This window comes from Myiozetetes cayanensis, unplaced genomic scaffold (assembly GCF_022539395.1).
Source record: "Myiozetetes cayanensis isolate MyiCay16 unplaced genomic scaffold, myiCay2020 scf5-8, whole genome shotgun sequence".
NCBI lineage: Eukaryota > Metazoa > Chordata > Aves > Passeriformes > Tyrannidae > Myiozetetes > Myiozetetes cayanensis.
In genome coordinates this window covers 86055782-86069730 of record NW_026087742.1, presented here as the reverse complement: position 1 = coordinate 86069730, position 13949 = coordinate 86055782, and the positions used below count along the sequence as shown (strand labels likewise).

At 39.1% G+C, this 13949-nt stretch overlaps 1 protein-coding gene across 1 annotated transcript in view; it reads right to left on the bottom strand.

The window, feature by feature from the left end:
• The window catches only part of EIF5B (eukaryotic translation initiation factor 5B), a 36018-nt gene that overhangs the window by 21526 nt on the left and 543 nt on the right, over positions 1–13949 (bottom strand). Inside the window, exons 2-5 of the mRNA XM_050331254.1 lie at positions 2034–2159; positions 1855–1942; positions 806–1457; positions 120–340 (exon numbers count right to left, since the gene is read on the bottom strand). Coding sequence (XP_050187211.1) covers positions 120–340; positions 806–1457; positions 1855–1942; positions 2034–2159 — 1087 coding nt within the window. The remainder of the gene's footprint in view (positions 1–119; positions 341–805; positions 1458–1854; positions 1943–2033; positions 2160–13949) is intronic.

The window sequence follows — 13949 nt, the reverse complement described above, 5'->3', positions numbered from 1 at the left end:
GGACACCCCTAAGAGTCACACCATGTACCTGAGAGTGTCATTCACCAACTGCACCAGCAAGCATACAGATTAAGATTACTTTCTCCCTTATTTTATCCTTGGAGTGAGATATACAGTACCTCCTCTTTCCGCTTCGCTTCTAGTTCCTCCAGTCGTCTTATGCGTTCTTCCTCCTCTCTTTTTGCCCTTTCCTCCTCCTCTTTCATTTTAGCCAGGGCCTCTTGCATAGCTTTAACCGTGGCTTTACTGGGACCCTTTTTCTTCTCTTTCTCTTTTTCTTCTTTCTCACCTTTCTTTTTTTTCTTGTCTTTTTTCTTTTTGTCCCCCTCATTGTCATCAGCTATAGAAAGAAGCAGCATACATTCAAAGATCCCAGAAATTTCAAAGATACTCTAAATAACATTAATGTTTGAAACATGATAAATAACACCAATTGAGGAACATTTTCACTGGCTTCTACACAAATACTCCATAACAAAACCAACAAAACTGTCTCTTAAGTTCCAAAGTCAGGGCCTGAAGCCTTAAAGTAACACAATAACTGGGAAATTAAAAAGTACTCTTGGAATAAAGAACCCTAACCATATATTGTAATGAGAATTCACCATCTGGCTTTTATTTTCTCATATACCTGAACAAACTACAGGCCAGAAAACACAGCCACATGTGAGCCAACACAGAGAGGCAGACAAGGCTACCAAATGTCTAGTTTGCATAATTCAAAATAAACCAACAAACTTTCCTCACTGCTTGCCACCTCTTAGGCCTTATAAAAGCTACAGTGTTTAGAAACCATGTTACAAACCCTCTGTTCCTGCAGGAGGCTCTCCTTTTTCCCCAGGGCCAGGGACTGCTGTGATTTCAGGGGAGGCCTTCTCTTCGGATTTTTTTAGAGATTCTTTTGGCTTTCCTGGTTCTTTACCGCCTTCTAATTCTTCCTTCTCTTTCTGCTTCCTGAGTTTGGCTTTTTCTTCTTCACGTTTTTTCCTTTCACGTTCTTTTTTTTCTGCCTTCTTCTGGGCCACCGTTTTTACTTTGAATGAAGGTTCTTCTTCATCATCCCCACTTTCAGCAGCAGGAGCGGACTTTGGCTTTTGGTTTTTCTTTTGTCCTTTTCTAGACTGGGAGACATCATCCGATTCATCACCGCTCTCACCTGTAGATGCTCCCCCCCCACGCTCTTTGCTTTTCTTAACATTAGTTTCATCTTCTTCTGACAAATCTTGTTTTTTATTTGACTTCTGAGTTTTCCCTTTGCTTTTCTTAAGTTGTGTCTCATGATCATCATCATCACTGCCAGAAAGCATGTCTTGTTTTGCTTTCTGAGGTTTTTTGGATTTTTTATCTTTATCTTCCACTTCCTCACTGTCATAGTCATTTTCCAGATTGGCTTTTTTACTCTTTCCTTTCCTTTTTTTATCTTGTTTTGATAAGCTTTCTTCATTGTCGTTTTCAACCTGGTAATTAAACAATTCAATAATCAGCCATGAAATATTACTTGCCATCATGAGCTAAGAAGTAGCATTGAGATATACCAAGAAAAACTCTTTTACTGAAGACAAAGTTTGAAAGCAATGACTATTCCTTCTGAGTGTACCATACGTTAGCCCACAATTCAAATTTCTTCTGACTGGCTTTGCATAATTATCACCACAAAGACATGGCTTTTGGTAAAATCTTTAAAAATTGACTTTATTATGAAAATATGATCAAGTATAATTAAAAAAACACATTAGCTGCACGTTTCACATAGAATCTCCAACTACACTGTATCACTGCAACTTCTCTGGGACAGAGGTGTCTCATATTTTAATAATTTTCTGTTAAAAAGCCCACCTCCCTCTCAGTGTTCACCTTTCCTGTAGAAGGCTGTTCCCTGTCAACTTTCCCTCCTTGCGCCTCTATTGACAGTTCCTCCAGCTCCTTCAGGATATCATCTTCACTAAAATAAGAAAGAAGTTAGGGTACTTAAGTAACTGAGGTTTTGGACAATGGAATAAGATCAGACAGATAGAAAAAAACCCCAAACTTACTCAAAATCCTGTTTCTTCTTCTCTTTTTTCCTTTTGCCTTTGGATTTCTGAGGCTCTTGATCCTTTGCAGCTCCCGCACCTTCTATCTCGGCAGCAAGGGCATCAATATCAATGTCATCTTTTGCACTAAAATGGAGAAGGAAAGCAGCATTTTCAAGAATTCAAACGTTAAGTTTACATAAGTAGAAGCCATCTGCATAAAACAAATAAAAGATTCAAAATGCAAAATCAATCACAAAATATAAGCAATGCAAGGGAACCCCCACACACATTTAACTATTATGCACTGTTACCTTATTCCACTCAGCAGGACAGAAAGGAAAAAACCTTCATACATGTCATCCACAGGAAGGGACGTGGAATGGTAAAACACATTCGGGTCTTGCAACACTAACTTTAAAAGTTTAGCTGTGAGATTTGATAAAACTTCTTGGAAGACTGTAACTAGACTGACTTCGTTCCTCCAAAATACAAGCTTTTTAGCCCTTCAAATCACAGTTGGTGTCACTGATAGAAAAGCAGCCACCACAGTCAAAGTGTAAAAATGAAGCACAAATAGAAGAAATTTTGGAATTTACAACTAGGAAATTCTACTAAGAGGTACTTATCTGCTCCTTTAAACACCCTTTAGCAAACAGAAAAACTGCTGTATTTTTATTTAGCAAATAAGTGGAAGTTCTTTACAGCTTCCAACTTACAGTAACAGTTGCCTATGCTTTGCCATCAGACTGAATATTTCTATCTTTCAAGAAAATAAGTCACACAGAGGAACAGAGTTCAGCCCCAAGCCAGACTTTAAAGCAGTCCATAAAAAAAACCCAGTACAGTTCATTTTCACCACTTGCCTAAGTATTACCTCTCCCAAACCTAAAGAAAGATGAAAGTTTTTGTACAAATGTTTTACCACCTAATCATGCTCACAGTACAATTGTAAGAAAGGAGACTTACTTATCCCCTGCTTCACACTTAAAAGTTCAGTACTCAGACAGAAACTGGTCTATAAAGTAGCAAATATTAGGATGCTACTTTTATCACAACTTGCAGTTTCAAGAACCATTTAATCAATAAGCTGTTAATATCTCATTTAACTCTCTCAGATACATGGGCAGAAAACACAATTTCACTTAATCCCACCCACTTAAGACAAATCAGCCAAAGGCTGACGCACCAAGTACCAGAAACTATAACCAGAAAATAAGGGAAATTAATTTTATTCCAAATTCAGGACTTTCAAGATATTAGGAAATTCTAAACTAACAGAGAGCTTCAGCCTCGCCAATTTATAAACCCAGGAGTTGAATCTTAATAAAGAAAATCAAATATTTAATTATTCATTTACAGATCCTGAAATTCAGTAAGTCTAAGTTGTATTTCTCTTTGCAAAAGGAAAGGGCTGAATCATTTTACAAGTTTAAGTGAATGATGACATGCACAAACCCAACTTATGCCAAATGCTGGGAATATGCAAGTCACCAAACACTGTTTATATGTGACAGTAGCACAACTAAACAACAATGCACTTCATTTTTTTAAAGGCTAAGATTGATTACTTGTATTTTTTAAGATCTTAAATTTTCTTCTGTGTAGACTGAACAACTAAAAAGCAGCACAACAAAGCACCTCACTGTACAGCACCTGCATCATCAATCTTCACCTCCTCAAGAGAAAATAAACTTTTTGGTCATTTTCCCCTTAAGCTGACTTGATGTTTCTGCAATTGAAGAGCTGGGTTTTTCAGCAGTTTAACTGGTCGTACACCAGGGGTAACAGGTGAAATAAAAATGTCATCTCTACACCTAGAATTAAAGCCCAAATCTCAGGCTAACTCTACTACCTACACCTAGCTCTACACATGGGCCCTCACACTTGTTTTTTGCATTAACTGCAGAATATCAAGTTTATTAAGTACACTTTCTCACCTCCTTCTGCTCTAGGAGTTAATGGAGGAGATTGAGTCAAATCCAAGCTTGAAACAGTTTAAAGAGACCAAAATACATGCTCTACTGCTACTAATTCCAAGGTCGTACTGCTCCCACTACTACAGGATCTTAACCATGTGGTTGTACAGACAACAAAGCACCAGGACTGTAACAGTTTATATTTCACAGGGATATTCTCAAGGCTGACTTTTCACAATACAGCTTAGCAGAAAGTTATGTCCAAACATAGAACACAAGGGGTTTTTGCTACAAGGAAAGAATCAAACACTGAAGAAATCAATTCACAGACATTAACACCCATAAGCAAGAACAGTTTAGGAATAAAGACTGTCCAGATGTCACAATAGTGGCATCACTATAGTACAAAAGCCTTTCAAAACTTGGCTTCTACTGCTTAGTTTCTGAAAAACAATCTATACTTTCCACTACACTTCCATTTACTAAGAAGTGACACAGCAAGCTTCAAATATTTGAGCCTCAATGAAGTAAAATTAAGGCTGCATGCAATTATATATACAGCCATATATACAGTTATAATTCTTAAGAATTGACAAACAAGAATATCACTGGAAAGCTAAAGGAGTTCAAACACTGGCTTCCATTACTACAAGTTTAATTCCCCTACTGACCTTGAATTTCCTTACCTTTTAAAACTCTAATAATATTCCACTAGGATTTCATAATAAAAGGAAGTCAAATAGAAGATTGTGAAGGTACTCTCCCTCATCCTGGGAGATTCTTATGTTATAAGGAACCCACTACACCTAGATCCATACCAGAAAAGCTTTTTTCCTAATGGTATTCTTAGATACACTTAGGAACTTCTACCTGTAAAATTTTTTAAGCAGTCCCCAAACACATTTCAGAAACACAAATGCTCTTGCAAGAACATCTTCCTTGAGATCTCCGAAAGATCTCCACTCAGCCTTTACAAGGGTTCAACCCTAAGAGGGCCTGATCCATCAACCTGAAAGGACCAGAACATGCTCAAATGGTTTTCAGTTTTGACCTCGAACTGCTTTTGCATGAAGACTTTGTAAAGAGATTTCACAGCCTCGCTAGCTTAGACCATCAAGCTCAGAATGCTTTGCACCAAAAAAATAACCCCATGTCTCCCCAACACAAGAGGCTCAAGGGGGTCTAGAAAGTGAAAAAATTACAACAAAGTGCTACTTCACTGCAGAGAAGGGATTACTTTCCTGATTTTCCTTTGTCTTTGTTTCACAAGTGAAGCCTAAGCCACTTCTCTTATTCATATCTTTTGATTCCAGCCTCTATTTTTGCTGCCAGATATAAAAAGAGCTCTGATACTGCTAAAACAGCACTGCAATCCATTAAATTACACCAGGAGTTAGGTGTGTGCACTTCACTCAAACCAAAACAAGCAATTTTTAAAACAAATGGCTGCAGACATTCCTCCATGGAGGTTTGTGCCTAATATAAGGCAAAACTCTGCAGCGGAGAAAGGCACTGCAGACAGATTAATTAAAGCAGAGGGCAGTAATCAATAACAAGCACACAGAGATCACTACATTTCAGATACCAAACAAAACTATTTTTCTTCAGAATTACATTACTAATCAAAAAGAAAGAGTGCTCTGCATTTCCCCTACACAATTTCACCACCTTTTGCCATTAAAGCAGAATTACAGCAATACAGGACTTAAAAATATTCCAAAGCATTTTTAAAACAGCACATAGAAACATTTACATACTTTATACCGAAAAAATATTTACCTTAGTGCCCTAGAAATGACATTTAAAAAAAATCAACTGTTGCCCAAAAGGGTTCCAGTATAAGTTGTCTGCATAATCTAATGGAAACCTACATTACATGAGGAATGCCACTGAAGGATAGATTCCTGAATATTAACTCAGTCACTAGTTAAACACTGTGCTAACACACCATTCGGTACCAAACTGGGATCATCCAGACCATCCCAAGTAAGTTTTGGAGATTTTTAAGACAGGTATGACCAACAGAGGAAGTTCAGTAACATCTCTCATGCAAACAAAGCATCAAATCTGGCTACTAGCAAAGTTAACCCAAAACACAATCTAAGCTGCTCACATTACATGTTAAACAAAATCAGCAACAAATAAAGGTACAGTCCCAAATCCTGCCTATAAGAGAAAGTATGTTGGTTTTTTTCCAGTGGGAAGATGAAAACAGGAAAAAAAGAGCTGTCACCTACCACTGCTCAGTCAGATGTACAAAGACAGCCAGTAGCTCTCCTACTTACAAGATCCCACACAGCTGCAAGCTATTGAGTCAGAAAAGTGGAAAAAAAAAATCTCGTGACTGATAGATGCATATTCTGTAGGAAAAAACCAATACTGCTGCGTTTCTCTTGCTAGTACAGCAAGAAAACAATATTTAAGACTAGAAACAATTAAAAAAACCCTCAGCTATTAAATCACATATGCCAAAAAATACTAAAATAGCACATGCCTTAAGGTGTTGGTTTTTGGTTTTTTGGTTTGTTTGGTTTTTTTTTTGAGGGGGTGTGTTCTTTAAAACACAAGAAACAAGCACAGTTTTGGATCAAGTTTTTTTTTCTGATGCAATGGCCTGCAACAACCAGAACCTAGAAAATCCCTGTGGAAGCCATCTGTAGGCCAGAGCTAACCCTAACACAAGCTTTGATTTACAGATGCTCAAACTTACATTAATCCTAGTTTCCACATTTTAGGGTTTGCTTTAGTCTTTTACAGGTATACTTTACCATTTTGCTTAAAAAAACCTCACTTAGTGAAGTTCAGTTTCTAACACTTGTTCACAATTAGCAAGATGTATTTTTAAAGTTCAAAGTTTTACCTTTTCTTTCCCAGTCTACATTATTACAGGTGCTCACCAGTGCACTGCTCCCCAGAGCAGAAGCTGTCATGCTTCAAGTCAAAGACTTCAACTTACAATACTGAAATAAGATAAAAACTACCAACACTTCCTAGCAAAGTATGTCAGAACAGTTACATATAAACTTTAACTATTTATCACTTCTCTCTTCCATGGAAGGTTAAAAAAACTGCTCCAAGTACTGGCATAGTTAATATACTCATCATTAAGGGATTTCCAGAGTGTGAAGCTTCCATACAAAGGACAGATACTGCAATATAGTCTCTGTAACAGAAAAATCTAGGCATGGAAATTTGAAAGACTTCCTGGGCATTGCCAAGGCAAACAAAGCCAAATGCAGGAAGACAGGACTACAGCTATTGAAATAAGAGCTAATAGGCTTTTATCATTTTTCCTTGCTCAGTGAACTTCTGCAGCTAAAATGCATAACTGCTCTTCCTTAACAAATCAGCTCCTCCAGCTTTCCATGCCAGTTCTAGTGAAGGAAAGCCAACTGACACCAACAGCATTTCACAGATATTCTTTAATAACAGACAAGCTCATTACATTAGCAAGACCATCAGCAAATGTTCATGTTTTCCTCAAGTGCTTCCCTAAGAACACATACAATTAGGACCTTCAGCATCCTTATGACCATACCTACAACACATATCCCAAATCACAGGGAAAAACTTCATTATAAACAAGCACCGTGCAGCTACACGTGACAGAGATGGCATCCTGACTAGGCAGCAGTGAGATAAAGAGCAAAGGAAACTACTAATCCATTCATGAGCTGAAAGGGTGGAACAACAGGATTATACAAAGGAGTTGAGTTGCCATCATTCATAGCGATTTGACTCTACTGAAATTAAGTAAATGAAACTGCAGAAATTAAGTGGAAGGATTCAGCTTAAAACAAGACAAATCCTTAACTACTGGAAATCCAACTTCCAGCTTTGCAAACAAAGTCAACAAGATAACACTCTCCTACTGAAACTAAAACTGAAGAGTACTCACAGACTCAGAGATTACAAGCACTTTTTGATCCATTGCACTGACCAACACAAACATGATTACTAACGCTTGCCTTCATCTTACAGCTAACATGCTAAGCCAAATTATGTTAAAAGTCTTTTACATAAGATCTGGTTTAGGCTGTCTCTGTAAAGGTGAAGTTGAAATGTAAGAAAGTACCATATGATCAAAACCTGACCTAAAAAAACTCACCCAAACATTAATGAGCACGGGGCAGAAGAGTCAGCAAGTCCACACAGCAAGAAAGTTGCATCACTGCTGTGAGCTCCCTGCCCACATTCCTGTGTAATCAGAGGACTCATTTTTGCTGAGGCAACTTTGGAGATATTTCATCATTTACATGACACCAGCTCTTCTAACCACCTTCAAAGGAACATCATTGTCATTAAGTCATTTTCTTTTGCTTAAAAAAAAAAAAAAAAGCCTTTGACCTTCAGAACAACTGAAAAGAAGTTGAACTGTTTCCCTGTGTTTAGTTTTGTAATAGTTTTAGACCAAGTAAAACTAATACTTTTAGACAGATCTTTACCATTACTTCCCTAGAGCATCTTGTCAATCCTCCATATGCAGGTCATAAGCTGTGTAACAAGGATGCATTTCTAAATACAAGGTTATCCAAAACCAGCAAGTTACCAATGCTGGATGGCATATTTGTAGGTGTTTTCACTTGTAAGCATTAAGATTGTTTGAAAGACAGAACGCCAATTTAAGTTCCTCTAGAGAAACTGGTTTAAACTGCTACAGAACATAAACCACTTTGGAAGTTATCATTTAATTGTTCAAAACCCCACAACCTTTAAGTGGGTTATGACATTAAAAATGCAAGCATCTGCTGGCTCAGCAGGACTATTCAAAACATGAAAACAAAGCCCTGGCCTTCTTCTAGTTTGACCTATCAAAGGATGTGAATGCCACAAACTTCTCCTTTTAGAGCAGAAGCAGCCACCTGGTTTTTCTCCCACTGAAAACACTTAAATTACATATGCTGAGACAGTCTGAAATTCAGGAAAGAATGAACTGCACTCCTTCGTCAGCCCAAAAAGTGAAGCAATGTCCATATGAGCACTAGCTATGCAACTCACCACTGCTGCTGACACTGCTTAAAGAATAAAAATAAAAATCATAGCCCCAGAAATAGTGCACCCTCCTCTTGCCTTTTTCTCGAGCTATGGGGCAGGAAAGGGGAGAACTGACTTCTTTCTCCATTCCCAGTCACACTTGCCCCTCTCATCAGCTCAGGCAGGCAATCCTGTGGCCACAAATCCTTGCAGAAAACACGTTGGTGGTGGCAGATCAAATCACGCACCTGAGTTGTACCGTGGGCACATAAGCACTGAATCCCCTGCAATGGCAGCAGTTACCACTGGTAGGTGGGGACAGGGAGAGCAGCACCAAAAGGTCTGAAAGGTCTGACAGCTCAAGTCAATTCATGAAACTACACCTTTGTGATTTTTCAAAGATGAAGGAAGCTGGTGAAGCTCCCTAATTACATGAGACAGCAAATAAGTAAAATCTGACTAAAAGGGTAATTGCTTTTCATTCAGGCTCCCAAGGCAATGATTCCATTTTTAATATTAGAGAGCCATGCCTTCTCTTTCAAGTCTGGCTGGGGAAACAGAGTGGCATAAGTATCAGCTAAGCAAAACCTTCGGAAAAAAAGATAGAAAACCTAACCTTCAACCCAAACAGGTTCTAGAAAAACAGAAAGTTTCCTTTATTCAACCCAGATTTAAAAAAAAAAAAAAAAAAAAAAAAGGCACACCACAGCCTAAAATTCCCATTTAAACAAAGATATAGCAAAACTTCAAAATAAAAAGCTTCTGTTGTGGCTAGTAGCTGGCAACACGGATCTCTGGAAGAAAGCAGCTATTCAAGGTTCAGTTTATGTGTTTACATCTCAAGAGAATAAGATGCCTAAAAGAATGGAATATGAAACACTAAGTAAAAAACTAGCATTCAGTCTTCCTTGACCTAGTTCTTTTGGGTTTTGTTTGTTTAGGAAAAGTGCAAAGATGACAGAAATTACCTCCAAGTTCAGTGTTTCACACCTTCCATATCCTCCACATCTCACTGTATAAGCCAAGCTTAATGACTGAATTATGTGCACACATAATTTGTGTGCAGAAAAATTATCTCCTCTACCAGTCCTAGGAGACTATTCTTGTGGACGAGTGAGAGGGAGGAGGAAAATGAATATTATGCAAGCGTTACAAGTTACTAAATTGGAGACTTTGTCCAGAACTGTAACCTTCACTCCTAGGCAGCTTCTAAGGGATGAACAGCACAGAATAAACGTCCAGCAACACACATGAGCCCAGAGTCGGAAAAATATGACAGCACTAATGCAATTAAAACCAGGAAAGGGATGTAGAGCTTGTCTGGCTTGATATTATGAGTGTCAACAACGACAGCAAAGCTTAATTTACCATAAACCTCTTATAAGTGAGGCTTTCCAGAGGCTTTCAGAGAAATGAAAGAACAGATTCTGCAATTCCTGCTGGTTTGAGATGTACTATTTTCATAATTTTCAGAAACATAGTTATACATAAGATTTAGATGCCTTCATGAAGGTAATAGATAAAGAGAATCAATATTTTGACAAGAAAAGTTGCTTCTTACAATCTCCTTAGTGTAGTGCTTCTTGGTTTATCTTGCCTTTATCACAAATATTTAAAGATCCTTATAATCTTTTTACAATGATGCTTTGCTTTAAAAAAATCCAACTAATATAAAGATAGTTTTCTTATATATATATATGAAATGCCTGTGTTAAAAAATAAATTTGGGGGAACAAATTTGCATAGAACAGGCCAATAACTTTCTATAATGGAGAATTGATTTTGCATTATTTTACTACACCTTTCAGTACAAAATCTTCCGTCTTCCAGATGAGAACGGGCAAAACAGGGATCTCAAGGGTTTATCAGCTGTTCTTGACAGAGCTGCAGAAAGCTTTGCACAAGGAAATACTTTTGAAAAGCAGATAGAGGCACTTGTTGTAAGTTTTCTGGTGTACACAATGTTTCCAAACTACAGGTGTTTGTACACTTTCTAGCACTTCCCGGGCAGATGGAGCTCATTAGCCCTGTAGGCAATCCATCTACGTCCTGAGGACCTCGCTGCCACCGTCCAAGCTCGCTTGGCCCCGGCAGATGAACCTTAGGATTAAAGGGTGGGCTCAGTTCTGCGCACACTGTGTCTCACCTAAAAAATCCAATGCGCAGGCTGGAAGGTGTAAAGACCTTCCCCGGATCTTCGCTTACGAAGACTGGCCATTATAGCCTTCGCAGAGCTTTCCTACAGGGCATTAAGATTTTACTTAACACACTAATAAGAGAGGAGCCAAACAGAACGACTAGTCGACAATACTAGCAATTTAATTTGTAGAACACAAAGCAACACATCAGCAAGAGCGCTGCAAGTCTTATTTTAGCAGCAGTGTTCACTCTTGGCTGCAGAATCACAGCTGGCACCTGGAACTTCTAAAGCAATAAGCATGAATGATCAGACTGGTATGCTGAGGCAACAGGTCACTTTATTAAAGGGCAGCAGAATAAACACACCTAAATACTACCTACTGGAACCTAAGGAAAACTACTAAGAGGAGGGGAATAGGACTTAAAGCTGAGAGAAGAGGAAAAACACATCAAAATCTAACACCATCAAGGGGAAAGATCCATATTCTAGGCTGGCAATAATCTGTAACATAGAGCACATAGCACACTTACTAGGAAATCTACAATAGCAGTTGAAGGCTTGGACTCAAAGCACAGTTCTGGTAGTTTATAACAGCCTTTCTTCCCACACATTAAAAAAAAAAAATATCCTAACTAAATTCCAAAGCCGGCAGAATAGAACTCTGACATACCTTCTGCCACTACAACTCTATCAAAGAGCCAAAACATAACACTACTTCCACAGCGAGCTAGACTACACATCAGAATACCTACTCCTCAATTAGGAAAGCCTGAAAATTCAGATACATCACATTATCACTGAAATATTTGCTAAGAAGTTTTATTTGAAAATGAGTGATCAACACAAACACAAAAATGCCAAAGCTTCCCAACGGCTCACAAGCTATTCATAAGCCGACACTCTCCACCCTTTACAAAGCACTTAACACACCACACAGTGACCATGTATCTGACCATTCCAGGTAAACATGTTCTTCATTGGCAGATGCACAGCAATCAAGCAGCAGGAGTCAATAACAGAGTTCCACCAGAACATAACAGAGGTGCTCGTACAGTAGGAACCAATTTGCAGTGTTCGGGCAGCAATCTGCATTCATAACAGCCAAGTCCTGCATTCCCATCCTTTTCCTGCTCACCACAGCTATCATCTCGCTCAGGGTCTTGTCACAGGAACAAGGAATAAGTACAAAGGGACAAAATTAATCCACAGCCTCATTTCCCAGCACGCTTCCCAGACATATAACAATACTCATTGGTATGACCTCCACTGTACTCAGCAGAAACAAGTGAGGAGGAAACTCCACTATGTAAGTCAAAGCTATGGGGGTGATGGGAGAAAAGCAAAGTGAACATGACTTGTACCTTACATAACTTGTCTCACTGTGTCAGAAGACGAGCAGAAAATCTTCCTGCCACCACATCAATTCTCAAATCAGTATTCACAACACACAAACATACCACCTGCATCTTCCCACCTGCTTCCTCTGCACTGTAAGTTGTGCCTGTGAGCTGCCACATTCTTTGGGAACTGCAGCCAAAAGGGATGTAAGGGACTGTACCTGTAACATAATTGTTGGGAAAGGAGAGAAGAAAAGGAGGAGGAAACAAACAACACTGCATAGCACAAGTCTGAAGATGTGGCACACAAATCCAGCTGGGAGCCTTTGATTATGCAAAGCTGTTCCTCTCTCACTCTACTGGAAATGGGAGACTGATCAGGAATGTTCAAAGTTCAAACTGAAGCTATAGATGTAAATATGTGATGCAGTCTCTCCCTCAGGGGAACTTGACATTCCCAGGGAAGTAAGCTAGAACCAACAGCAGAAGATACTTCAGACAACAGAAGTCACCTCTGCAGGTAACACCTATTCCAAAACATCACTGGACTTCCAAGGCTTATTTTGGCTGAACTTCTCTTGACCCGCCTGCAGCTGTTCCTCGATTTAGCTGCAACAGCAATTTCTCTACTTGACCAGGTGCCTATGCCCAACTGCTTCTCTTTTGTTTACCCAAGCATGCTGCAACCACAGCTTCATATAGACAGCAGGCACTGCACAGAATGAGATATTCACAACTCTACAACAATGATGCAGTGTAGAGAAATACAGGCCTGGTATGGGAGCAGTGGCCTTGAGAAGCGAAGAGACAGGACGCAGTGGAGCGCAGGCATGGATAAACAGAGATGGACTCTTCTATAGACTCATGGGACACCCCACAACCTGACAGAGGCTGGCTAAAAAAAAAATGCAGACCTACCTGGACAAAACTGGTTTTAAGGGTAAGAGGAAAGAGACAGCATTTAACACTCAGTGCCTCTCATACATCTGGAGTTACCAATAGAGTTAGCTAACCATGGAGCTTCACGCTGGAGGAACCAGCGAAGAGCAAAGTCACATTAGCAAGCATATAAAAATGATGTCAAGTGGATCCTTGAGTGGGCAAGATGAACCAGCCAACACGAGCACCACATGCTCCTTGTGAAGGACACCTGATGTGACAGCTCCCCACAACAGCTCCTCAGCACCACCAAGACGAAACCAGGGACCTCAGCACCCAGCAACAGTGAGGGTAGCCGTAACTGCGTTATTGCTCTTTCTTTTTGTAACATTTAGATCCAAATTAAGAACACCTAATGGTTCAAAAAGTTAAGGAAAAAAAGTTGTAGTTTGCAGCTCATACACATTTTAAGACATAAGTTTTTATTTAACTACTTGTAGGTATTAAAAGCTAAAAACACTCTCCAAACTGACTGTATCTTTGTATTAATTACTTCTACAGTGACACGTAAATACACGTTCTCTCCTGCTTGTGCATATACACAACGCCACTCGGTCAGCATTCCATATGGTTAATACAGCTGCCTCTATGGGAAACTCTCACACACAAAAAAAGTTCACCGATGCGG